The sequence below is a fragment of the Panthera leo genome, chromosome F2 (genome assembly GCF_018350215.1).
Source record: "Panthera leo isolate Ple1 chromosome F2, P.leo_Ple1_pat1.1, whole genome shotgun sequence".
Lineage (NCBI taxonomy): Eukaryota > Metazoa > Chordata > Mammalia > Carnivora > Felidae > Panthera > Panthera leo.
The window spans coordinates 42,810,671-42,836,488 of NC_056695.1; the positions used below are offsets into that span (position 1 = coordinate 42,810,671).

Sequence of the window (25,818 nt, forward strand, 5' to 3'; positions counted from 1 at the left end):
GTTGTCTTAGTTCTGTTTCCTTTATGTACATCATGTTCTTTTCTCCCATTAATGGAAGGCCTGGATGTCCTTGTTCCCTGACACCAGCTCTACGAAGTGATGGTCCACAGGGCTGTGTGCTGGGGTTCAACCAACCCTGGGGTCACCAACCACTGTTGGGTGGTGTCCTCTGAAGAGGTTCACTTAACAGTGATCTTAATATTTCTCTTTTCCACTTCCTATTTGGATTTTATTTTGTGATGGATTTAAGTAAGCATCTTCTATATCCTTTCTTATATTTATGTCTAGTGTTTTAGGTCCCCAATAAGATTACAAGGTCCTTGGAGGGGAAAATGTATCCTATATTTCTTTGGGGTCTTCTGTAGGAAATAGGTTCCTGGGTGACTTCAGATGTTCATTTGGTTTTGATGCTGCCTTACCTCAGAGATTCCATGCCTAGGGATTGCTACGTGGTGTTTAGCATTTGAGCTGTAATTCTGTTACCAAGTGTAATACAGTTGGTCTTGTGATATAATCCCTGTAGCCTCAGATTTCTCTAGTGAAGTTAGCAGGTTTTCAGCCTCCCTGAATTCAGAAACCAGACATTGTCCAGTCAGCCAGGACTGCTTCCTGAGCCTTTGGCCCTGGCATCCTGTTTAATTCAGTTCAACAATTCAGTAGTCCAGGTCTCCGCTCACCTGGAGTACACCTAGTTTATTTTCACCAGGTCTCACAGGGCCTTCACGCCTTTCAGAGCTGTGTTCCCTCCCAGGCCCAGGCCGTGGCTCGGCAATCCTCTTATCCTTCGGGATAGTATGCTCCCAGACCTTTACTTCATCTCCCTCCCACTCAGCCTCCACACTGCTGCCTTCATGACCTTCTAAGACAAAGGGGAGACCCGATCTGTCCCCTGCTTACTGTCTGTCACTACGTCCCCATCACCTGTAGGAAATGCTGGCTGGACTCAGGCCTTCCATCACGAAGTATCCCTGCCTCTCCAGCCTTGCCTCCCCTACAACACCTGCACACAGGGCACACGGCAGGCCCGGATGGCTCACCGGCCCCACAGCCAGTGCCAGGCTGGCAGCTCTTTCCCAGGGGAGAGCGCCTCCCGGCACCTCCTGTCTGCCCACGAGCCCATGGTGTCCTGAGCTCCTTCCTGAGCACCTTTCTTGATTGTTTCAGGAAGCACAGGGAAGACATGTTTATATACTTCCAAATACCTTTTATTATTGTGTGTCTCTTATTGGTGTTGTAATAGTTGTTAACTGCATCAGTTTCTTGAGCCCAAATATCTTTTTTTTTTTTTTCGTTTTTTATTTTATTTTTGGGACAGAGAGAGACAGAGCATGAACGGGGGAGGGGCAGAGAGAGAGGGAGACACAGAATCGGAAACAGGCTCCAGGCTCCGAGCCATCAGCCCAGAGCCTGACGTGGGGCTCGAACTCACGGACCGCGAGATCGTGACCTGGCTGAAGTCGGACGCTTAACCGACTGCGCCACCCAGGCGCCCCATCTTGAGCCCAAATATCTTAATCACCCCAAGATACACACCCGGAAAATGCTAAATGAATAAAAATGCAAGAAGTCATTTATCCAATAAGAACTTAAAAATCACTCTTCTCCTTTAGTTGTTATCTAAGTTATAATTCTTGACAAGGACTGTAACTTACTGTAAAATGAAATGAATATAGTCTTTAAAGGTAATACCAAAGCTAGTTAACCTCGATCCACCATGTAACCGAGGACTAAGTTCTCCATCGGGAGAGAGGATCCTTAACAGTGACCAACCTTATAAACATGACCCTACCTGTGTGTCTCAATTTCAAGGACTCCTATTAGAGGGAAGGGAAGGAGAAGATGTGGGGAGGGAGGACAACCCACTTAGCAGCCTTAGGAGTCATGATAAAGGGTTCCTGTCTGCCTGGCCCCGGGGAGGAAGCCTTGTCTAGATGGTCTGTGAGTATGTGGAGTTTGTTTCGCTTTCCTGAAGTCTTCCTTGCCCACTGCCTATGGTCAGACGTTAAACTGACACAATCTGAGTCCAAAACTTTTCTGAGTGCAAACTTTTTTTAAGTTCAGGGCTTGTCTTAAACCTTTCCTGCTTTTAGGACATTCTCTCCTCTCTGGGTAGAAACAGCATTCTGCAGAAGGAGTTGAGGTGTTTGAATATTTGGCCATTCAGCACCGGGACAGTAAAGTCACTGTTAGTGGACTCTATGGCCTCAGGCTGTGCTTCACTCCTTCGTGACTTGAGTCGCTGGGCCCACTCAGCCATAGCGTCTCTTTCATTCTGGCACCCACCATATTGAGAATGCCTTCCGTGTGCTAAAGCATTGTGCTGGGCATGGGAGGTACCTCAGAGGAATGAGATGGGACCTGTGCCCACTGGCGCTTAAATTACAATTTTATTATAAACTGCCCATTCAGTAGTTTTACTGTATGTGGTTGGGGCTACCCCCCCCCCCCCCCACTTCTGGAGCACCTCCTAAATTTGGTAGAGAGAAAAGGACTTTGTCCCCCCTCCCCGGCTTGTCTGTTTGTATCATTTTGGTAAATGTAGCAATCTTGAACTAGAGCCAGCATTCCAGAAGCCCTGGCTCCTACTTCCACTCTGCCTCCTATTTGTGTGTAACTGTGGGCAAGATAAAGAAAGAGCTTTATCTTCTTCATCCTTTGAGTAAAGATAATACTTCCCCACAAAACTGTGAAGCAGTTAAAAGAAAATGCCAGCTGAGGAAGTTCTTTGGAAAGTTCAGAGCACCAGAGATTGAGACATTTGTCGTTGATGGCTGCAGTAGACCTTGGGAAGAAGTCAGGGCTGTGGTCAAGGTTGTCAGGGCAGGGAGAGTTGACGGGGCACGGGTTGGGGGTGCTGGGCAACCCCTTCATTCATGCATTCAGTTCTTTCTGTGCACCCACCTCTTGTAAGGGGCTGTTCTAGGTGTGGTGGGAACACCCTCTCCACTCTCCAGAAGCTGCTTGTGAGGCTGAGCTCAGATGGGGCTCACATTCCTAATGAAGATCACCTGCTTACGCTCCAATCATTGGTCACAGAAGTCTGATCTTCCTGTACTGTACATTTTCAGTTTATCTAACAACCCTGCTGTCTATCTTTGCTATGCTTTTTCCCCCCTCATTAGATATAAGGCTGCCAACTTTCAGACCCCACTGCTACTTTTTTTCAGATTTAATCAGCCTTTTTTTTCCTCCTGAAACAACTAAGCCATCCCTTTGATCCTTTCTAATATAGCTGCTCAAAATTTACAAAATTGCAGTTTCATTTTATAAGTGTTTATTTATTTACTTTGAGAGAGACAGAGAGAGAGAGAGAGAGAGAGAGAGAGAGCGCGCAGGAGGAGCAGAGAAAGAGAATCCCAAGCAGGCTCTGTACTGTCAGCGCAGAGCCTGATGCAGGGCTTGAACTCACCAACCATGAGATCATGACCTGAGCTGAAACCAAGTCAGACTCTTAACCTACTGAGCCAGGTGGGCACCCTGGTTTTATATCCTTAGTTATTACTGATTTTAAGTTTTTATGAATTTCATGTTGATGTATATTTTCAAGCATTCTGACTAGCAAGTAATTTCAAGTAGAGACTGATTTTCTGGTTTGCTGTAGCCATTTGTTTAGGTAAAATTTTAATTACCTTTTTTTTGGTAAAGAATAATGGATACACATTGCTTGAAATCCATTAACCAAAGAGTATGTGGAGAAAAGTCTCCCTCCCTCCTTTTTTCTTCTTGGAGGAAACAGTGTTGCCATTTTTTGGGTAGATTTCTGAGACCTGCAGCTATCTGTACAAGTTGCAAGTTACATGCACATACACGTGCCCCCTTTTTTGAACAGAGAATATTTGCTTCCTAAACTCACTGTTCTACAACTTGCTTTATTTATCTCATGATGTCTCTTATTCTGTAGTAGTTAACTTACAGGAAGCTTCTTCAGTCTTTTTTTGGTTGCCCAGTATTTCATTATGAGATGGGACCATAATTGATTTTATCAGTTCCCTTTCAGTGGACACTTATTTAGCTTGTTTCCATTCTTTTGCTAATGCAAATAATGCCACAGTGAACAACCTTGTACATATGTCATTTTTGCATAAATGAAGGTATAGCTGTGGGATAAATTCTCATTCATGGAGTTGCTGAGTCACAGGGTATATGCATTTATAAAGTTAATATGTTGCCAAATTGCCCTACTTTAAAGTGGTTTCAATCTATACTACTACTGGCAATGTGAGAGAGTTCCTGTTTATCCTCTCCAGCTCGGTCATTTAATTTTTACCTTTGTCCATAGGTTCATAGAGAACGGTCTCTCAGGGTTGTTTTAGTTTGTCCACCTCTTAACCATGAGTGAGACTCAGCATCTTTTCACTTGCCTGAGAGCCACTGGATTTCTCATTCTGAACTGTCTCTTCATATCCTTTGCCCATTTTTCTATTTGTTTTTCTTTGTCCATTTGTTGTTCTTTCTGTTAATTGATTTGGGGAGGAGTGCTTTGTGTATTAGGGAAGTTAACTCTTTGCCTTGATAGAAGTCCTAAGTTTATCATTTTTCCTTTGTTGATTCTTTGTCGTGCAGATTGACCAGTTTTTTTCCTTTATGATTTCTGGGTTGTGTCATATTTCAGAAAGGTCTTCCCTGCTCTGAGATGGTTGTGTTTTGGTTTTGGTTTTTTTAATTTGCCCATTGTTTCTTCCAGAACTTTTTTCCATTCTTGTTTGTTTTTAGTTTTTTTATTCTATGAATGTCCAGAGTATATTTTGGTATAAAGTATGAGTTAAAATTCGCCTTTTCCCAAGCAACAGGTATTTATTTCAGCCTTGCTTTTATTTTATCTGGAACTTACAAACGTATGTGCTGTCAAACTCTCTTCTACCATCCGGTACATCGAACATGAATCAGATTGATTTAGGATGACAGATAATTTTTTTAGGAGGCAATTTGGCATGTCTTGAGCGTCTAAAAGACCTGGTTTCACATGCAAACTCTGTATCTTCTTATCTGTGTAGCCTTGGGCAAATTAAAATTACATAACCTTTCTGAGCCTTTGTTACGTCATTTGTAAAATATGGTTGATAGTACTCCATTTTGCAGATGGGGTGGGGGGGGTGACACTTAGCAATAATGTTTAGAAACTGCCTGTTCAGTGCCTGGCACACAGTAAATACTTGATAAACAGGAGCTGTTATTATGGTCGTTATTGTTGCCAATATCAGTAGTGTGATGTTGGTCTGAATGAAAACATTGTGTCCCCCCCAATCCCTGTATGTATTCATTCTTCGGTACAAGCTGGTGTTCCTGGAAATTGGATATGGGCTTCCCTGCCTAGGCCAAAAGGTATTGCAAATACCCTAGTAATAATCGGGCTAGCATTTTTTAAGGCCATACTCATAACTTCTGGGCAGATGTTAAATTGTTAGGGTGTACCTTAAAATAAGATTGCGCCTTGCTGCAAGAGAAAATCTGTCTGATTGTGTAGTTTGGTTTTATAAGCAGATTTGTGAAGTTAACAGTGAAGCATTGTTTGTCCAACATTAACATGAGTGCTGTTTGGCCAGATGATGGTTTAAGAAATGGAATCTGTATGATCTCTTACCTCAGAGCCTTATGTTCAGTCCTCTCATGAATCTGGAAATCACTTAATTGGGTGCCTGAACAGAAGTTCATAGTAATTCATTATTGTTTTATTCCATACCTCTCATGTATCCCGATGCTCCAGATTTTTTTTTGTATGTTAACTTGATTTTCTTATAAAGTTTTTGTCTTCTTTTTTCAGTAATGTTTAATCTTTGTCTTTTGAAAGCTCTTTCACTGTAGTCCTTCCACTGATAAACTCAGCCTTCAAAAATCAGTTTTAAATTTATTGCTTGTAGTCTTATTATGTCTAAGTATCTCCTTCTGTTCTGTTTTCTTATTTTCTGTCTACTCATCCTGCATCCTTTTAAACTGAAACCCTGGACTTTCCTCTCTCAAGCTTCTTAATAATGATCAACAATTCACAAAATCTTGCTGTCTTATACTTCTGTTTTCCCTCTTTTGTTGGTTTCTCTTGAACCCCAAATATGTTACTAGACTCTCCTTTTTTTTTTTTAAATGTAAACAGTGAGAACCTTAATTTTTTTCTGCCATCAGATTTCCCAAAGGGAATTTTACTTGGTTTTATTCAATAGATTTTCTTCCTAATAAATAATCAGTCCACAAATATCTATTAAAGGTTTACCATGTGCCAGCTTTTGAGGATACAATGAGAGAATAATCCCCTGCTTTCAGGAGTTTACTTTCTATATTGAAGACAGACAACATATCAACCAACAAGTGGAATCATTTCAGTTACTAGGGTTATGGAGGAGATAAACACAGCAATAGATTAGAAATGACCAAGCACAGAGGGAAGAAACTCATTCCCTTTCTTCATAGTTCTTTTGCTTCTGGTCTGACTTTAAGTCTTATATTCTGTTTTTAATGATTTTTCTTTTAATAAGTATTATTTTCTGGTGTTTTCTTATTGCCCAACATTTTCGCCCTTTTTGTTCATCCCTTAGGTAGTCAACTGCCTGTTTTTAAGAATTGATACATAATCTCATTGCATTATGTTCTTCTTCTTTATAATATTATGCTTTCTTTCTGACTTCTAAAAGATTTCTTTGCACAGTCTATATCATAAAGGTCATCTTTAGTGATTCTTGAAATCAAAAAGCATTTACCTTTTGACATCCTGGGCATCAAAAAAAAAAAAAAAAAAGAACATTGATTCTCAAATGTTTGTCTGAAGAGAATGTATGTTGGTGTGCAAGGTTGCCAACGGCATTTTTTGTAAGAACTGGACTTTATTATAAGATGGTACTATTTTAGGAATTGATAGTGAATGATAAGTAGTATTTGTAATGACTTTGCTCAGCAAAATGAAGTTAACAATCCCAATCATGTCGTCTGTTTAGATCTGAAAATGAATACTCAGTGTTTTCTTTTCTGCTTTCAGGGATGACTCTGTCCCAGAAGACAACATCTGGAGGGGTATCCTTTCTGTTGTTTTCTTCTTTCTTATCATCAGTGTGTTAGCTTTTCCCAATGGTAAGTGACGTATTTCTCCTGTGCATGGTATCCTTTTGGTGTTTTTGAGATGCATGCCACCTAAAAGGTGAAACTAGAAAGTGGAGTAAAAACTTAATCTGTGGTGGTTAGGGCACAGGCCCTGGAGGCAAACTGCCCCTTCTGCCAGTTGCTAGAAGTGGTCCTGGGGAAGCACCCTAGCATTTTCACCGTGCTTGAGTTTCTCTTTTGTACGTTGGAAATAACAGGTAGGTACTGTTGAAAGGGTTAAATAAACTAATACATGTTATATTCTCTGAGTAGTGACTGACCAATCGTAAGCTCTTAATAAGTGTCCGCTGTTGTTCGTGTTGCTATTTTTGCTGTATCAGCTGAGTCATAAAAATACACAATTATTATTTAGTCCTTTTTGCTAATGACAGGGTCAGTGCTGTGATGAGTATTATTTAAATAACGTGTTGTTCCAGATGATCTTTTTATCACAGTAAATTTTGCTGATCATGCATTTGGGATATGAATTTTCATCACCGGATTAAAAAAAAAGACCATTATTACAGTGAATTTTATCTCCCATCATGATTATAGAGTGAGGCAAAGTCTGTTAAAAAAAAAAAAAATCTGCCATACTCAGGATTCATCCCTTTCCTCTGAATTGTCCCTTGCTTTACTTTTTCTTACTTCTCTTTTGTACCTTCTCCCTGGAATATGCTTACTTATTTTCTGTAACCATTTATAAATGCTTCCTTTTTGTAGCCTATTTCTTTTACACTTTAGATATTTTGAAATTGTTCAGTCTTACCTATGAATTATGCTCCATGGGCCGTACTCAAACATCATACTTTGGGGTGTGTTTCTTCTCTATCCTCCTGTCTCTTCAGTAGATGTAATGTATAATATAAGAAGCTCATTGTGAATGTTACTCATTGCTGCTTGGAAATGTACCATGGTAATTACGTTCTAATGCCAATTCCAAAATATGTGTGTTGGGGGATAGTAGCAGGCCTGGGGCGGGGGGAGGTGTTCCCCGATCAGTAAGCAATTTTCAGACACCAGCTGGTTGCCCTATAGTTCAACTCAGTTCTGACACTGTCTACCCAGAGTTAGCATCAGATCCCACAGGTTAAGGGCTCAAGCTTAAGACTGTCCCCATGTCAGATGCCAATTGCAAGTCCAGAGTGTCACCTGTGCTTCTGACAGAATGGTTATAAATCAGAGGTTCCCATGACCCCTCCTTGGGTTCAATTAATTTGCTAGAGTGGCTCACAGGATTCAAGAAATAAGTTTACTCGCTATATTACAGTACCAGTTTATTACAAAGGATATTTATCAACAGCCAAATAAAGAGATGCATAGGATAAGACATGGGGGAAGGGGCAAGGAGCTTCCATGCCCTCTCTCCGTGTGCCACTTTTCTGGGATCAGAAAAGTGTTCACCAACCCAGAAGCTCCCCAGACCCCATCCTTTTGGATTTTTATGGAGGCCTAATTTACATAGGCATAATTGATCCAATCATTGGCCACTGGGGATCCAACTCAATCTCTAGCCTCTCACCCTTCCCTGGAGGTCTGGGGGTGGGACTGAAAGTTCCAACCCTCTAATCACATGGTTGGCTCTACTGGCAACCAGCCCCATCTTTAGGTGTTTTTGAGTTCTCATTAACACAGCAAAAAACATTCATTACCCTCATCACTTAGAAGATACCAAGGGTTTTAGGAGATCTGTGCCAGGAAAGGACACAAAGACCAAATATATATTTCTTATAAATCACAGTATCACACATGGCAAGGCCTTCAGTCTTTTCAAGATTGTGGCAATGGTGTTTCGTTCTGTATGTTTGCTTAATCTTATGTAACACTACGTGGTTTTTGCTGATAACATAATCCAACCAGTAAAACCATGACTGAATTCTTAAGAGAATGAGTTGTTTTAGATAACTAAGTTATTTGACAGCTGAGTTTAACTCTCCAACCACTCACACTTCTAGATTAAATTTTATTTTTAGTGGAAACCTTTCAAGATATGAAAGCCTGCTGTCTCAGTCAGTGCAGGCTGCTATAACAGAATGCCCTAGACTGGATGGCTTAAACAACACAAGATTCATCTTGTGGCAGAATTCCCCTCCAGCTGTAAACCTGTGAAACCAAGCACATGCTTACAAAATATAGCAGTGGGACAAGCTCTTTTCTTCCAAAAGGGAGAAATAGGAAGGAATGAGGGGTGACAAGTCCCAAGCAAGTTCAAAATCAGGAAGGCAAACTCTGTGAGATTTTAAAGCTCAAGAATCATCAATCCTGGGAGCACCTGACCGGTTCAGGTTGGTGGAGCGTGTGACTCTTGATCTTGGTGTTGTGAGTTCTAGTCCCATGTTGGGAGTAGAGTTTTCTTAAAAAAAAAAAAAAAAAAAGAAGAAGAAGAAGAGTCAATCCTTTTTGGATCAGTGCTCTGCCTTCCAGACCTACTGGGGTAATAATAGTCTGCTTCCATAGCTCTGCCCAGCAAGGGGTCTAGCCTGCCCCCGTGGGTCTGCTGGGTGTTTATCTTGCCTTTAGAAACCAAGGTGGAGCTTCCCTTCCCCCCGCCCCCGGCCCCCCCACCCAGTGGCCCATGTACTCTGAGGCCTGTGGTGGAAGTGACAGCCCAGATAATCTCCCAATTACCTTTGAGGTCCTTCCTCCTGTATCTTAAAAAATAGCAAATGTTCACAGACAAGTAGCTCTATGGTCTGGTCCTGTAGGGTCCAAGAGTCCCACGAGTACAAGAGTCCAACAGAAATCTTCACTTTAGGGGTTAGGATTATAACATAATGCATTTTGCCGAGAGTCTGTAACACCTGCACACCCTATGCAGATATGACAGACGTAGTTTGGCCTTTCCATGATGATTGAGAGTTCTGGTAATGCACAATTATTGGAGTATGACAATAAGATGTCCATGACATTGGCTGGGAAAAGTCCCCGTTGTCAAACAGCGTTTTGGCTATTTGCCAACTTTCTTTTCCCTTCCTCTTCAAACACACAAAACCTCAGAATTTTTGGTTTAGAGGTGAGCTTGGACATTATGCAACCCATCCCCTCTTTCAGGGGTCCTATGTTGTAGGATAGCTAAGTGATCACTTGCAACATGAAGCATTTTACATACATGAACCACCTAAGTCTGTGGTTGGTCTCCTTGAGCTCTGAAACCTGGCCTTTTCGTGCAAAGGTGACATGAGAACACAGCCCAAAGCAGGGAGATGGTGAGCCCCAAAGGAGGGTATATAGGTGACAGTTCAGGTGGGGTGACTGCCATTCCTCCCCTTAGCCATTCTACCTCTCCTGTCCCGTGAGGGCCCACTGCTTACTTCTATGTCATTAGTCAGTGCCATGACCATTATTGCTGTGTACCCTTTGTTCTTATTTCTTTCTTTTCTAGTCTTTCCCTGTCCTACTTTTTAAATATCAGTCAAGGCATGATAGGTGCTCAGAGAACTGATCAAAGGTGTCAGGTCTGTTCTTCAAGTCTTCAGCTTTTCTTGGCTGGGTGCTAATTGTTGCTTAGTTCTCAACAGTAACTTCTTCATGGCTTTGACGGTTTCTTTTCTGCCTTTGTTTTTTTTTTTTTTTTCTTTTACACTTACTTTTTCTGAGTCCAGTGTCATTTTAGAAGTCTGAGGATTCTCAAAGATTAGTCTCTCAATAACCGTGATTTTATAGCCATCCCTTCAATGAGGCTTCAGCAAGAGCTGAATTTGGGGCTTCATTAGCAGATGGTTTTCTTCAGGTACCAAAGGCCCTGAGGACTGGGGGATTAAGTCTATTGCAAGGAACGTTTTATATGATTTCTGCTCTTTTTTTCTTCTGTTCCTAATGAAGTCCTCTAATCTTCAGAGTCCACCTACTCAGTCTCATTGTGGGACTGTGCTATTGTTTTCCTTCTGGGAAGATAAAAGTGAAGTTTGTTTTATGCTTTTCTTATCCTGGCTTGTGGACTTTGTGGGGAGGACCCATAAGGCTCATCTCATTCAGCCTGGTCAGTTTACAGCTGTGAAAGCTGAAACGTGTTCATCCATGAAAGGTCACCCAGCCATTTGATGTCAGCTTGCTGGTAGGGCCTTGGCTCCTGTGTTTTCCTTTAGTCTCTGTTGTCCTTGTCATTTCTCCCTATTAGATCCACTGGCATGTGTTTTTATCTCTGTCTTCCTATGTGGTTTTGTCTTCTTTTTCTTCTCTTCCTCTCTGTTAGTGTCTAGCTTTTCTTTTGCCCAGGTAAAAGGGTCTTAAGGTATTAATTGGTCTGTACTTAGTCGGTCTTAGGGTCTTAGTTGGTCTCTACGCAGTGGCTTTCGATCCTGCGGAAGTTGGTTGGTGGTGGTGTCCACGTTCCTGTGTTGCCCAGATGTCATCTGTGACCAGCCGGAGTTAGCAGATCAATCGGAACCTTCCTTCTTTTTCTTTTCCTTATCACTTCCTGCCTTGTCCTTCCCCTTCCATGTCTGTGTGTGCCTGCAGAACATGTAGGCAGAGCATGCCAAAACAGAAGGTTTTAGATGGATACAGAAAGGGGCAAGGGCAGTTTAATCTTCTATGTAAGAAGGATTAGGACGCTAGTGTAGCATGTTTTTAGAGGGATTCTCTTGAAGCCCTGTGTGCATAGCAAACACGTGTCTGCCTTGTTTTCTAAAGATCCACTTATCCACACTTTCCAAAGGTTAGTGAAACGAAGTTTTCCACATTGAAGAATGTTGTTGTTGAACAACAACAACAAGTGCGGGCTGGCTTTAGGGGGTGCTGGTGTTGATGGTGGGGGAACTACAAGGCCACTGGGAAAGGGTGGTCTAGGATATGTGGTCACTTAGACCTCAGGCCTTCCTGGGAGCCTCGATGCCGGGTGACCGCTTCCTGAGCGGAGTGTGCACGCCCCCTCTTGCTCCAGTCCAGTCACCTTATTTTCCGTTCTCCTCCCCCTTGGCACGAATTGTTAGATTAAGTAATGAAAATGAATGGGAGAAACAGCGCCCAACGTTAGCCTTCTCCTTGAAAGGCAGTTTTGGGGCAGTGCCTGCAGTGGATGGCATTCCCAGAATGACTCTGTTTTGGCAACTTCAGATGCATTTATCCTTGACCTAGCAGAGGCTGCCCTGCGTGTTTGACTGCAGGCCTGAGTTGGATGCTATCCATATGTCTCATTTGTGTGAGTCCATCTGTACTACCTGTGTGGTAGCATCAGGCAGCTCCTTCAGGAAGGGGGGCCCCGTGATTCTTTTTGTAGAGTCTCAATAAGAAAGAAAGCCCTTGACTTTCTCCATAGGGTTCTATAACAGGATGCTTTGGGCCACCAAGTAATAGGAAGCCCATTTCAAAATAGCTTGAAGAATAAAGAGAATGTTTACTGGAAGTTGTGAGATAGAGTGGTTCCAGGGTTGACTAATTCAGCTGCTCGGCGGCATGTGAAGACCCAGGCTCTCTGCCTTCTTCTGCTCCCCTGTCTTCATGTTGGTGCTGCTCTCTGCTGCACTAATGATCCTGAGATAGCTGTTGAGTGCTGAACATATGGTCACGGTCAACATCCAAAAGAAGAGGAGGGCACCTCTTCTATAGATCTTTTTTTTTTTTTTAATTTTTTTTAATGTTTATTTATTTTTGAGACAGAGAGAGACAGAGCATGAACAGGAGAGGGTCAGAGAGAGAGGGAGACACAGAATCCGAAGCAGGCTCCAGGCTCTGAGCCATCCGCACAGAGCCCGACGCGGGGCTCGAACTCACGGACCGTGAGATCATGACCTGAGCTGAAGTCGGACGCTTAACTGACTGAGCCACCCAGGCGCCCCACCTGTACATCTTTTTAAAAGTAAAGAAACCTTTTCTAGAAACTCTCCAGCACACTAGTCCTCACTTCTCTTTGACTAGAATTGAGCCCTGTGCCTCTTCCCCAAGCAGACCTCAGGACAGGAATTCGTATTGTCCAAAGGAGTAGGCACTGATAGATCTTCAGTGACCAAAAGAATAAAAGGGAAACAGGATTACTTCCATCGGCTTAGACTTTACCACTGAGTTATCTGGGAGAGGCGTGGACACTCAAAACAGAATTTCACTTGGCGTCAAACAGGGTGAGTGGCTGGGGTGGGTTCTCGAGTTCCTTCCTTCAGGCCTGGGAACAGATGTGGAGGGAAAGACCCTGAGGCGAGGCCAGGGAAGGAGGATCTGATATTGACTTCATGCTGCTGCTTTCCTGCCATCTTCTCTCTTGTTCTCTTTCAGTTCCCTTCAAAAAAAAAAAAAAAAGTTTCTTAAATGCTGCTTTCATCTCATTATAGCAACTGACACTCAGGTAGAAGTGAGCTTTTAACTCCACCCCTGTATCATTAGAGCGTGATTATAACTGTATCACTCTGTCAGTGCAGTGAAATCTAGAAACCTGTTTGGCTGTGAGGTTTCTTTCAACAGGTGACCTTCAGGGGTACTTTTCCAGTGTCTGAGGGCTTCCTTGAACCGTTTCTCCCCCTTGCACCCCCACCGCCACCCTACCCAAAGTGTGCAAGCCTTATCCTCACCCACAGCTCCTGGCCCACAGGGGCCTCTCAGTAGGTAAATGTGGGATTAAGTCATGAGTCTGCTGGGAAGAAAGCTCACAGAATCAGCCCTGTCTTCCCCATTCCTTGTCTGCAAGAGGAATGCCATTCAGCACTTCTTTAAGGTATTTTGAGAAGAGTGAAATACTAGTATGTCTTGATTTTCCTGAGTTTATCCTTTTGTCTGTCCTTTGGCCTCATTCGACTTCTCTGAGCTTAGATGGTGTTAACCACATCTCCTTGAGGTTTGAAGGGGATCCAGAAGGCTCCCTGTCCCCTAAATTTAAAACAAAAGCCTAGTTTTCTCCCCCCCACCCTCCTCCCACCATTCTGTTGCCTGCTCCACTACTTCTGCTTTAAAAAATGCTTAGGTTTGAAATTTGCTTAAAGATAATTTTATTCACCTTTTCTAGGTTTTTCTTAGAGGGATTTAAACTTTTCAAGTAATACTCATTGTCAGTTATACCTCATTAAAGCTGAAAAACAGTGGTAATGAAGAGAAGATGTGGTTGAAGAGGCCCAAGGACACAGATGTACAGATTTTGGAGAGGCAGCTCCTGAATTTGATTAAAGGAATTATTCTTCCCTGAGGTTCGGTCCCTTAAACCTAGTTTTTCCCTGGGACTAACAGGCTGCTGGCAAGTCAAACTGTGATCTTCTTTTCTTTTCTTTTTTTTTTTTTTCGTGTGTGTGATTTTCTGATTTCTAATTTCTTTTTTTTTTTAATTTTTTTATTAGTTTTCTTTATTTTTGAGAGACAGAGAGAGACAGAGCACGTGTCTGAAGGGCAGAGAGAGAGGGAGACACAGAATCGGAAGCAGGCTCCAGGCTCTGAGCTGTCAGCACGGAACCCGATGTGGGGCCCGACCTCACGAACCGTGAGATCATGACCTGAGCCGAATTCGGATGCTCAACCTACTGAGCCACCCAGGCAGCCCTCTAATTTTCTAATTTCTGAGGTCGGATCTTTTCAATGTTAGCTCTTCTCATGACAAAGACATTTGATTTCTGTTTCTTTTGAAATCAAACTCCTAATATCTGATTGAAAATTCACATGTTCTAGATGGAGGGACTGATAAAAGAGAAGAAACCATGCCATGTTTAAATGCACCCCGTAAGAACACAGTCCAAAACAAAACAGCACTTCTTTTTCCCTCGCGACCTGGCCAAGCCTTCCCCGTTTCTCCCACATAATCAAGAAGAGTAACTCTTGCAGGCAGCTTTTGTCAAATCCGAAATGAAGTATAGATAGATACACACACCAGGATATGGAGCGCCCCTAACTTCTTGACCATGCAGAGGAACACGGGGGACCCTGCCTGTACATGCCCACTGAGAAAACAGTCTGTCGGGAAAGAAGATGGAGATAAAGTGAATGTTGCGGGAAGGCTGTAGGCAGTGTTAACATGTCTGGGCAGATGAACACTGTGAGAAGCATGGCTTTAAAGGTGACCTGACTGGATTAGCCAAATGTGAGTAATCTGGTGAGCATAAGTGTCAGGGTTTATAATAAAATATAGAAAGACACCAGCCTCATCCTCCATTTTTAAAAAAGCAAAATAATGTTTTCAGCAATATTAACATCCTTGATGATAAAGTTGGTAATCTTGGTAATGCTCCTAGTGTATTTCTTAAAATATGACATCAAAATATTGAGAGTGTCTTCTCAGAAAGAAGTGGGCAGATTTGATCATTGAAATAAAGCCTGGATTTGGTTTTGCAGTTAGTTGCTGAAGGTGTCACCTTACTTTCCAGGGCCACATCTCACCTTTTGGAGGCAAAAGATACCACTACTCCCCACCTACTTGGTTCAGGGCAGAGCAACATCTTTTCTGAAATCTACCACACCAGGTTTCTTAAGCCTTTCTCAGATCCCTTCAGTGCATTTCGATTTGCAAAACTGAAAGGGCATTTTAAAAATTAGTATTTTTTCCCGGAAATATTGTGATGTGATATTACAATGTGTAAGTGGAAAATCTGGAGAAAACGGGGAAAGATTCAATAGGGAGGAGTCAAGACAAGACTTAAAAAAAACAACAACAACAACAACACCAACCAACTGCAGTAAGATGAAAATTCTCATCCTGATTCTGGAACAACATGTGCCTGTCACAGGAATCACAGACTGGTGGAGAGAAATACCCTGGAGCCAGAGCAGGTCCCGGTTGGGTTAAGGAGAGCTGCAAAGCCCCGTCAACCCCAAATTCCTCCACCACCCCTCCTCTTATTTACCCTGGACACACTGCATAGGGTGAGGTAAGAGAGGGCCAAGTTCTGTTTTCAGAAGACTACTCTTCAAGTGATCATGGGCTGAAGATGACCTTGGATGGACTTATGAGGGAACTTACATCAGTTCCCCATCCTGTCCTTTGTCCTTCCTGACCTTGTGTTTCCTGACCTTGCTTATCAGTTCCACGTAGCAGCACCTCCAAACAGCACTCACTAGCTTGCTTCTCTCCCCTCACTCTCCTGGCCTTGAGACAGTCCTGCTTCAAACCTTCAATGCCCCCAACTCACCACCCCCACTCTGTCCTCTTCAGCTGGCCCAGCCTGACAGAGCTGATCAGAAAGCACAGAAGTGCTCTCAGGCCAAAAGTGGAGTCCTGTGAGCGGTGTGACCTTGGGAAAGTGCCTATGCCTCAGTGTCCTCATCTGTAAAGTGGGAGTGACCGTACGCTCTCATCAGCCAGTTGTCAACTGAGGGGACAACTGAGAGACAATGGCGGGGTGGGGTGGGAGGTCTCTTACCCTCCAAACTGCTTCCCATTATGTGCTCAGCAAAGTACTATTATGAATGCTCTTGAGAGTAACCCTTCTTTTATGATTTTGAGTGTTGATTGGGCATGGAATTCTGTTTGCAAGCCAAATAATCATACCATTTTTGACTTTCACCTTGCAAGAGGAAACTGTAGAGAAAGCTGGGATCCCATGTTATGTCTAAAAGGTTAATTCAGTGGTTTGGATGAAGTAATACTTGCAAAGCAGACAGCCACCATAATACAAAAGTCATTCATGGTGACAAGTTGAGCTGTCACCTAACAGCAGTGAAGAAGAGAATTTGGAAGAGAAAATTACTTAAATGATGACCATTTTAGCCATCAGTTTTCCAGTGACTTGAAGAAGGGTAGCCATGTTAAGTTACCTGGAAAGGGATCCTGGTTTCTGTGCCTCACTGTGCCTTTCTGAGAAGAAAGTGGCCAATTAAAAAGAATGCAGGTGTTCCTTGCTGTCTGAGCCTTTGCTATAAGAACTCAGAAATGGATCAGATTTTGAGACATCTTATTTACATCCCTCACTCTGAGCCCTCACTACTTGCCATCTGAAACTCAGACATCATATTTCTGGATAAAGAAGGGTCCCACACGAACCTAACTCACCTTCTGAGCTGCCACTGTGTAAGCTCCAGAACTGACTAGATTTGGATGGTAGGGGATCCCTGTAACTCACTGCTTTTCCTAATATGAACTTGATCCATCAAAAGAAAGCAGTTACGATATGTTTCAAAGCCATCTTTTAAAAATGAGGTGGATAATTCAGGATGAGTTCCAGAATAAAAATTACAATGTCATGTTTCCTTCAGACAGGATTCCAGGTTGCCAGCAACAGAAGCTGACTGCTGATTAAAAAGACTTCTAGGATGTTGGCTGGAGGATTCCTGGGAGGGCTAGGAGGCTGGGTCCCAGGCTAAGCTCCTAGAAACTGGCACATCACCCAGAGCTGGTCTCATGAGGAAACCCAGTGTGCACTCTGCAGTGATTTGCCACCATCATGAGTGTCACCTCTCCACTGCTGCCCATGCCAGCCCCGGCAGAGGGACAGGTTGGGGAGAGAGCTCAGCATACTTAACATCTGTATCACCAGCTCCTGAGATCAAGTGTGGCTCAGGGGCAACTGAAAAACTAAGCCCCAGTTATGAAGAGGGCAGGGCAGCGAGTTCTGGCATCTCCCTGGGAGATGTGGGATTCATAACATTGGAAGTGCGCCCAGAGTCTGTAGGAAGACCGTTCCAACGGGGTGGGCAGCCCCAAGTAGGTCAGGTGCCCATGAGAGCAGTGTTTTCAGCATTTGCGAACTATGTAACCTTTCAGTGGATGGTAACTCAGTTTAGTGGATCAAGGCCCAACTTGCTTGCTTCTCCTTTTCTTTTCTTTTCTTTTCTTTTCTTTTCTTTTCTTTTCTTTTCTTTTTTAATTGAAGGAATAAAGTAGAAGAGAAAGTATTGGTGTGCCACTTGTAGTAAGAGTAAGTTTCATCCTGTAAAACTTGTTTTCGTGGTGCCAAAGTTGCATCTGTGTGTCTGAACTGGGTTGCCGTGTCCAAAGTATTTTGTTACCATGGCTCATGATCAGAAGCCACTGCACTAGTGTGTCCCAGTGCTCCAAGGATTTGTTTTCCATTTCAAACCCCACCTCACTTGTTTTCAAAGCAGTGTTATTCCTGTTTAATTTTCAGAACCTACCCCCTGCCCTGTGTCAGACTACACGGGCGCGCAGGAGATTTCGCTTGTGAAACCGTAGTATTTTCCAAACCCTTACAGGGCATCCTGGTAACCTGCTCACTGTGGTAACATTGTTTCCGTGGGAAATTATGGTCTGAGTTCTAAAGACAAAGCTTTAAAAACAGAAACCTCTGTTGTGGAGACTGGTACCTGTTAACAGTTGTAGTGACAGTTGCTACAATGCGAATAAAAACATTTCAACCTAGACTTCAACCTAAAAGTATTTATGTGGAAAAAAAAAATTAACAGTAGAGAGCCTTTTTTTTTTTTTTAAATCTCTGTAGAGACCACTTTGCTTTTAGTTTTTGTTTAAAACCAGTTCGCTCTAACCCAGTGTTTTTCCGTCTACAGGTCCATTTACTCGACCTCATCCAGCCTTATGGCGAATGGTTTTCGGTGAGTTACCCACTGGTAGATTTAGAGGTATATCCTACTTAAAATCCTTTTTCTGTGTATCATTATAGCAGTTTTACTTACTGCTGTACAGTAGAACTTTATGACCTTTTACTTTTTGGTGTTCTTAATATAAGTTTTTATGAAAATTCCTTGCCATAAAGCAGACGTGCTGGTGGTAATTTCAGATTCTCATACGTGTCAACTGTGTCAGATCTCCTCGCCCCCCCGCGCATGCTGTCGTGTCTTACTGTGCACAGGTCTGACGTAAGGGGATGCGGCTTGTTTTTCTTTATGCACCTTTACGTTGCTCTTGGCTGGTACAAGCTCCAGTGTGTGCTGTGAGCCCATTTGTCCTGTCAGCAGCCAGGAGGTACTGAAAATGGGAAAGATCCTAGAGAGGGAGAAGTTTCTAGACAGAGAGTCCTGATTTGAAATGAGGATTAGTGATAAACGTCTGTAAATATTGGGTGTCTTATTTTTACTTGATTTCTAGTCCACAAATAGATCCCCTAAATGGACTTAAAACACGTCTTTCAAATGTTGGCTCTTGGCTTCGTCCTGCCTAAATAAGACATCAAATAAATTATTTTAGGTTCAGAAAATGTAGTGTTACAAAAAGGACCCTAAAAATGGATATTTTGCTCAAGGTCACCTATTTTTCTTTGAACTTTCAGACATCATAAGTAAGTCTGTGTGTGGAGCGGGGCGTTATTCATAACCACAGTAGGTGTTTATTCTGTGTGGCAGGGATGCTGTGGTCCTGAGGCTGAAGGGGAGGGCCACACAGACAGGGGACTCCCCTCAGGAGCGGCCCTTCCTGTCACAAGGAGGGAGGACAGCTGTCGCAAACTATTAAACAAATCAACAACCAAAAAATATCAGATGCCACTAAGTGTTAGGAAGTTAATTAAAACCATGTGAGGTGACGATGACTCAGTGGCTGGTTTCACTTGAATGTGCAAGGAGGCCTTGAAGGAAGGATGCTTAGTGGAAACCTGAATGCCAAGAAGGATCTAGCATGCAAGGATTGAGGTCAGGGGAAGCCCGGCCAAGGGAAAGGCTACTGAAATGGTCCCCAGCCAGAAAAAGTATGGTGTGTTCCAGGGCACTGTGGCTGGAGCAGAGCAGACCCTAGGGCTGTAGTAAGAGGCCAGAGCTGGGCATGGATGGAATCCTGAGGGCTCGTGGGCCAGTAAACAGTGCAGATAGGAAGGGCGGTGGGAAGTTCTAGGAGGATTTTTTGCAGAAAAGTGACCATTTACATTAAAAAATGTTTATTTATTTTTGAGAGAGAGAGACAGACAGACAGACAGACAGTGCAAGCAGGGGAGGGGCAGAGAGAGAGGGAGACAGAATCCAAAACAGGCTCCAGGCTCTAAGCTGTCAGCACAGAGCTCGATGCGGGGCTCGAACCCACGAACTGTGAGATCATGGCCTGAGCCCAAGTCAGACGCTTAACCGACTGAGCCACCCAGGTGCCACCATTTACATTTTTAAATAGATTATTCTGGTTGCATCATATTTACATCTTATGAGCTTAATATTGCTGTTTGAAATTATAAGTTTTCAGCTGGCTGGTTACATTTGAATTTTTTCTACTTCAAATGATCCATTATAGGTAATTAGCAGTATAATTCTTACCTGAGATCTTTTTGGGATCATGGAGCCCTTTGATAATCTGATGAGGACTATAGACCCTTTCCCAGCGTGTGTGTGCGCGCGCACACACACTACATCTGGGGCTTCATGGACCTTGAAGCTCAACCATGAATTCCAGTTTAAGAAGCCCTGCTCTACCCGGATGTTTTTTTTCTGTCTTAGAATAATTGTTTTGAAAGGATTATTACAAAAGGGTATAGTGGGGGGCATTTGAGGTGAACAATTTTAAAAACAGCTGGTGATAAACCTGAGGAGATCCTCATACTAACATGCCTAACGGGTGTGCCCCTGGGGCCCTGGGATGTGCAACCAGGTCAGCCACGCTCTGCTCAAGTCCCCTGAACTCCCTGAGGGTTGAGAGAGGCCCTGTAGGAGGACCCGGTGAGTAGATGTTCCAGGGTACTTCATTCCAGCCCTGGACACTGTCTCCTCTGGAACAGCTCATTGGAGATTAGCGCTGAGCCAAGTTCACATGATCCAAGGTCGTTTGTATCACCGTGTCTGGGTGTCCTACACAAATGTTTCAGTTCCAACAGGTTCAGGAGAAAGAAGTGATAAAGCCACTGGTGGTGGGGTTTTTCAGATCTTTCTAAAAGGCTTTTGCTGTTTTAATAGTAGGTTATTGTAATATGGGGCGGTTATTAGGGTACCAGTTATGATGTGACGGGAACCCCGGAAGGGCCCACATGGGGTCTAAACTGTGGATGTGTGGCCACGGGCCACCTCTTGGCATGTCCCACTTGTCTCTACTGATGTTGCCCCTTGGCTGGGCTGTCCACACCCAGCCTTGCCCACCTGCACGCACTCTGCACACAGCAGCCAGAGGCCACCTTGTAAAACATTACCCAGATCAACTTCTTGCCCCCATGTAAAACCTGTCATGTGTTCCTAGTTTCACTGAAGGTAGAATCTGAAATCCTTGCCGCGGCCCCCAAGCGCTCTCACTTCAGTGCCACCTTGCTCTCTCGTGTTTGCCAGCACCCCAGCCACAGGCTGGCCCCTGAATGGTTCTCCTTCCGTGGGCCTGCCTGGATGCCTTTTCTCTGCCTGAATATTGCCGGTCCTTGGTCCTTCAAGACTCAACCTGAGCATCATTTTCTGAGAATATTACCGAGCCTCTCAGCCTGAATTAAGACTGTGTATCAGACTCACTCATCAAAGGAAATACTGGATTGTAGTGAGGATCTCCAGACGCTACATCACAATTTCACTGTCTGCTTTGGCCATAAGTGACTTGAGTCTAATGTGTGTCGTGCATCTGACCCCCAGATCTTTCCTAAACATAAGAATATTTTTGTTTCCCTTAGGACTCAGTGTGCTCTACTTCCTGTTCCTGGTATTCCTCCTCTTCCTGAACTTTGATCAGGTTAAATCCCTAATGTACTGGCTAGATCCAAATCTCCGGTATGCCACGAGGGAAGCAGATGTCATGGTAGGTACTTGTCAGTCCTCTCAGAGAAATTGGTAGACTGTTGGGTATAGGAGATAGTTAACTTCACGTTCTAAGTTGTTCCTTCTCCATATCTCCTGTGTAGATATCCAAAAGCCAGGCCTCTGGGAAGGTGAGGCGTGTGGTTTCCACGAGTGATAACAGTCTAGGGAAATGGTATCTTCTCTTGGAGCAAAGGGGGATGGTAGGAAGAGTGTGACTGTTATCGTCAGACAGCCTTGGGTGTAAATTCTGCCCCTGTCACTTGTTAGCTGTAGGATTTTGGGCATTGTACTTGCTAGCCTGATCATTTCTTTGTAAAGTGAAATAATAGTACTTATTTGGGGATTTTATTGTGAACTCAACAAAGTAGCACTATCTATGAGGCCCAGCATGGTGCCTTGCACACACCAGGTCCTCAGTGATGGTGGTGGTGGCTGCTCTTATCAGTGTCACCCTCAGCAACTCTGCTCCCCACTCTGGCCCTGACGCCATGAACGTCCCACCTGCTCACCATGAAGGGGCCAATTGTAATGAACTAGGCCATTTCGGTCCTTATTTTTTTAAACCCACAAAAATAATTTTATTCTTGGCAAAAGCTACTCTGTATTTTGGCTTTTAGTGAAGAGACCATTTTATACTCCAAGGCCATTCCTTTTTTGAAAATTTTTATTAATTTATTTTTAAATAATACATAACATTTTGTAGACTGAAGGAAAAACCTAGTGATGCTCGGAAAAGGAGAGCAGGCATTTGGGCTATAGGCGGGTCCTTGTTTAAGAAACAAGACAAATGGACTTAATAAACGGTCCAAGAAGTGATCATTCTATTGGAGCTGAGATAGGTCAGACCCTTCTTAAATGGTGTATTAAGATTTTCTCTTTAATTCTTATAAAGGACATGCTAAAGGCAGAAGTAAGAATGCCAAAAATTATTTAAAAGTCTCAGGAAGAAAAGTATGTTTGGGGGGTTTCTTAGTTTATGGAAGAGAATGGCATGGGTGACTTCAAGCTTCTGCTGATGGAGAGGGTGGTGGCAGTTACCAACTATGCGCTATCTATTCTGGCAGACATTTAACATATAATCTAGGTAAGCCTCCCACATGCATGCTAGGCATTAATATCCCCATTTTATCAAGGAGGAAATGGAAACTTAAACAGGATAAATATCTCATTCAAAGCAGAAGCTGGTAAGATCTCTCTGACTTCAGAACCTATACTTTTCCTTTGCTCTATGCCTTAAGTATGTAGTTATAATAATGACAGTGCTTTGACACTCACTGGAGCCTCATGAAACAGAGATTGGGAGGAACGTATTCCAGATACGATATTTTCCCCTGAGAATTTTCTTGGGTTTTTGAGCAAGATTGGTTATATCACAAAGTAAACTGACCTGCAAAATGGATAAGACTTGGTATTTGGTGAAGCGTTAGGCAATCGGGGGAGAGGATGGAGCACCAAGATCAGCCCTGCGAGCAGTTGGGAGGTGGGCCCAGTCTGTCTTTACCTACCATTTACTCGTGTGCACACACCTCCCCTTTCTGGACTCCCTGGCTCCGGGATGTCCTCATTTAATGCCTCTTCCCCCTGCTTCCCAGGGTTGTGCTGCATCTGGCTCCCTGGCAGCCCTTAAGCATCATGTCCTGCATCCCTCCCACAACCAGGACCTCAAGATCTTCCTGATGTGATCATTGGCAAATCTGCTCATTAATAATTACAATGCTAGGGGCGCCTGGCTGGCTCAGTCGGTGGAGCGTGGGACTCTTGGTCTTGGGGTTGTGAGTTCAAGCCCCACATTGGGTGTAGAGATTACTTACAAATAAAAAATCTTAAGAAAAAAACCAGTAACTATAATGCTAATAGTTACATTTGGCTCTTTATGATTTTCAAAGTGACTTTCCATCTGTTGAAGCACAAAAATATCCTCACGGAGAGTAAAAAGGCCTCCAAAGTCATCTTTAACCCATGATCACTTGAAGAGTAGCCATCTGGGAACAGAACTTGGCCCTCTCTTACATCACCCTATGCAGTGTGTCCAGGGTAAATAAGAGGAGGGGGTGGTGGAGGAATTTGGGGCTGACGGGGCTTTGCAGCTCTCTTTAACCCAACTGGGACCTGCTCCGGCTCCAGGGTATTTCTCTCCGCCAGTCTGTGATTTCTGTGACAGGCACATGTTGTTCCAGAATCAGGCTGAGAATTTTCATCTTACTGCCGTTGGTTGGTGTTGTTGTTTTTTAAGTCTTGTTTTGACTTCTCCCTATTGAATCTTTCCCTGTTTTCTCCAGATTTCCCACTTATACATTGTAATATCACATCACAATGTTTCTGGAAAAATGCAATATTTTAAAATGTTTACTTATTTTGCGGGGAGAGGGGCAGAGAGAGGATTCAAAGCAGGCTCTGCACTGACAGCAGAGAGCCCAAGTTGGCGCTCAAACTCCTGAAACTGTGAGATCATGACCTGAGCTGAAACCAAGAGTCAGACACTTAACCGACTGAGCCACCCAGGTGCCCCAAAATGCAGTTTTTTTTTTTAAATCAGCTTTGCAAATTGAAATGCACTGAATAGGTCTGAGAAAGGCTTGAGAAATCTGATGTGGTGGGGTTTGGAAGAGATAGAGGAGAATCAAATTGCTCTTTTGCTCCCTTAGGAGGCATCATTTCTAGAATTTGAAAATATTAATACCTTGTTCCAGGAATTTCTTCAGCTGGCTGTTAATAGGTGGCTATTTTCTGAATCTTATTTCATCCTATCAGATTACTTTTGGGAAGGAAGAATTCAAATGTAGAAATTCCTGAGAAATCTTATATTGTCATATGATAACTACTTTACTAATATATACAGAAACAGAAGGATGTTGACTTAAAATATCTTTAAAATGTGCCAGTTAGGGGCACCTGGATGGCTCAGTCGGTTAAGTGCCCAGCTTCAGCTCAGGTCATGATCTCACTGTTAGGGAGTTTGAGCCCCATGTTGGGCTCTGTGCTGACAGCTTGGAGCCTGGAGCCTGTTTTGGATTCCGTGTCTCCCTCTCTCTCTGCCCTTCCCCCACTCATGCTCTGCCTCTCTCAAAAGTAAATAAATAAATTTAAAAAAAGGCAAACTCATATGTCCTAATAAAAACAAAAAGATAGTAGAAACAAAACCAAAAGTCTCCAAAGCTTTGTAATTTTTAAATACTTAAATTATGTAGCATCTGAAAAGGTTAACTTTGGGATGGGAGGTTGATTCCGTTTCCTTCTAATTTCTGAAATTGGATGCTTCAGCTTTTCCTCTCTGCTAACAAATTTTTCAGGCTTTGGATCTTCTGTAAATTCTACTTACCTTCATCCCATCGTTCTGACACATAGTGTTTTCATTACCATTAATACTGAATATAGTTTACATTTCTGTTGTGATTCCTTTTTTACACCATGATATTTAGATGTGTTTTCAAATTTCCAAACCTATAGGGATTCTTATTTTTTTGTTAATTGAGATTCTATTTATGTTTTTATCGCTGGCTTTAACATAGTTGTCCTGTGGTCAGGTGACCTGAGCTGTGTGATTCCACTTCTTTAAGACATGCTCAACTTGTGTAAAATTATTTTGCTTCCCATTTAAAAAAATTTGTTTTAATGTTTATTTTTGAGAGAGAGAGAGAGACAGAGCGCGGATGGGGGAGGGGCAGAGAGAGAGAGAGGGAGACATAGAGTCTGAAGCAGGCTCCAGGCTCCTAGCTGTCAGCACAGAGCCCGATGTGGGGCTGGATCGAACTCACAAACCGCGAGATCATGACCTGAGCCAAAGTGGGATGCTTAACCAACTGAGCCACCCAGGCGTCCTGCTTCCTATTTTAATCAAACTTTTGCAATTCAGAGCAAAGCAATTCTGAGTCACCAACTTTAATATTTGTCTGTTTTTCCTAAAGGATCTTCAATTATTAAAACTTTCGGGGGCAGGCGGGCAGGACAGGTGTCAGTTGTCATATCAAGGTCGTATCAGTTCTTTTCATTTGTTGTCAGCATCCTAGAAGTAAGTTGATTTTGAGAATATCCATTAATTATTTCCCTGTTTACTTTGAATAGGAGTATGCTGTGAACTGCCATGTTATCACCTGGGAGAGGATTATCAGCCATTTTGATATATTTGCATTTGGACATTTCTGGGGCTGGGCTATGAAAGCCTTGTTGATCCGTAGTTATGGCCTCTGCTGGACAATCAGTATTACCTGGGAGCTAACTGAGGTAAGAAGGGGCCATGGGCAGCGATCA

At 43.1% G+C, this 25,818-nt stretch overlaps 1 protein-coding gene across 3 annotated transcripts in view; it reads left to right on the forward strand.

The window, feature by feature from the left end:
• PTDSS1 (phosphatidylserine synthase 1) overlaps positions 1–25,818 on the forward strand; it is a 64,338-nt gene that overhangs the window by 4,606 nt on the left and 33,914 nt on the right. For all 3 annotated transcript variants that reach the window (XM_042923172.1, XM_042923171.1, XM_042923170.1), the window contains exons 2-5: positions 6,965–7,056; positions 18,433–18,477; positions 21,444–21,568; positions 25,633–25,791. In XM_042923172.1, the coding sequence (XP_042779106.1) occupies positions 6,965–7,056; positions 18,433–18,477; positions 21,444–21,568; positions 25,633–25,791 (421 nt within the window). The remainder of the gene's footprint in view (positions 1–6,964; positions 7,057–18,432; positions 18,478–21,443; positions 21,569–25,632; positions 25,792–25,818) is intronic.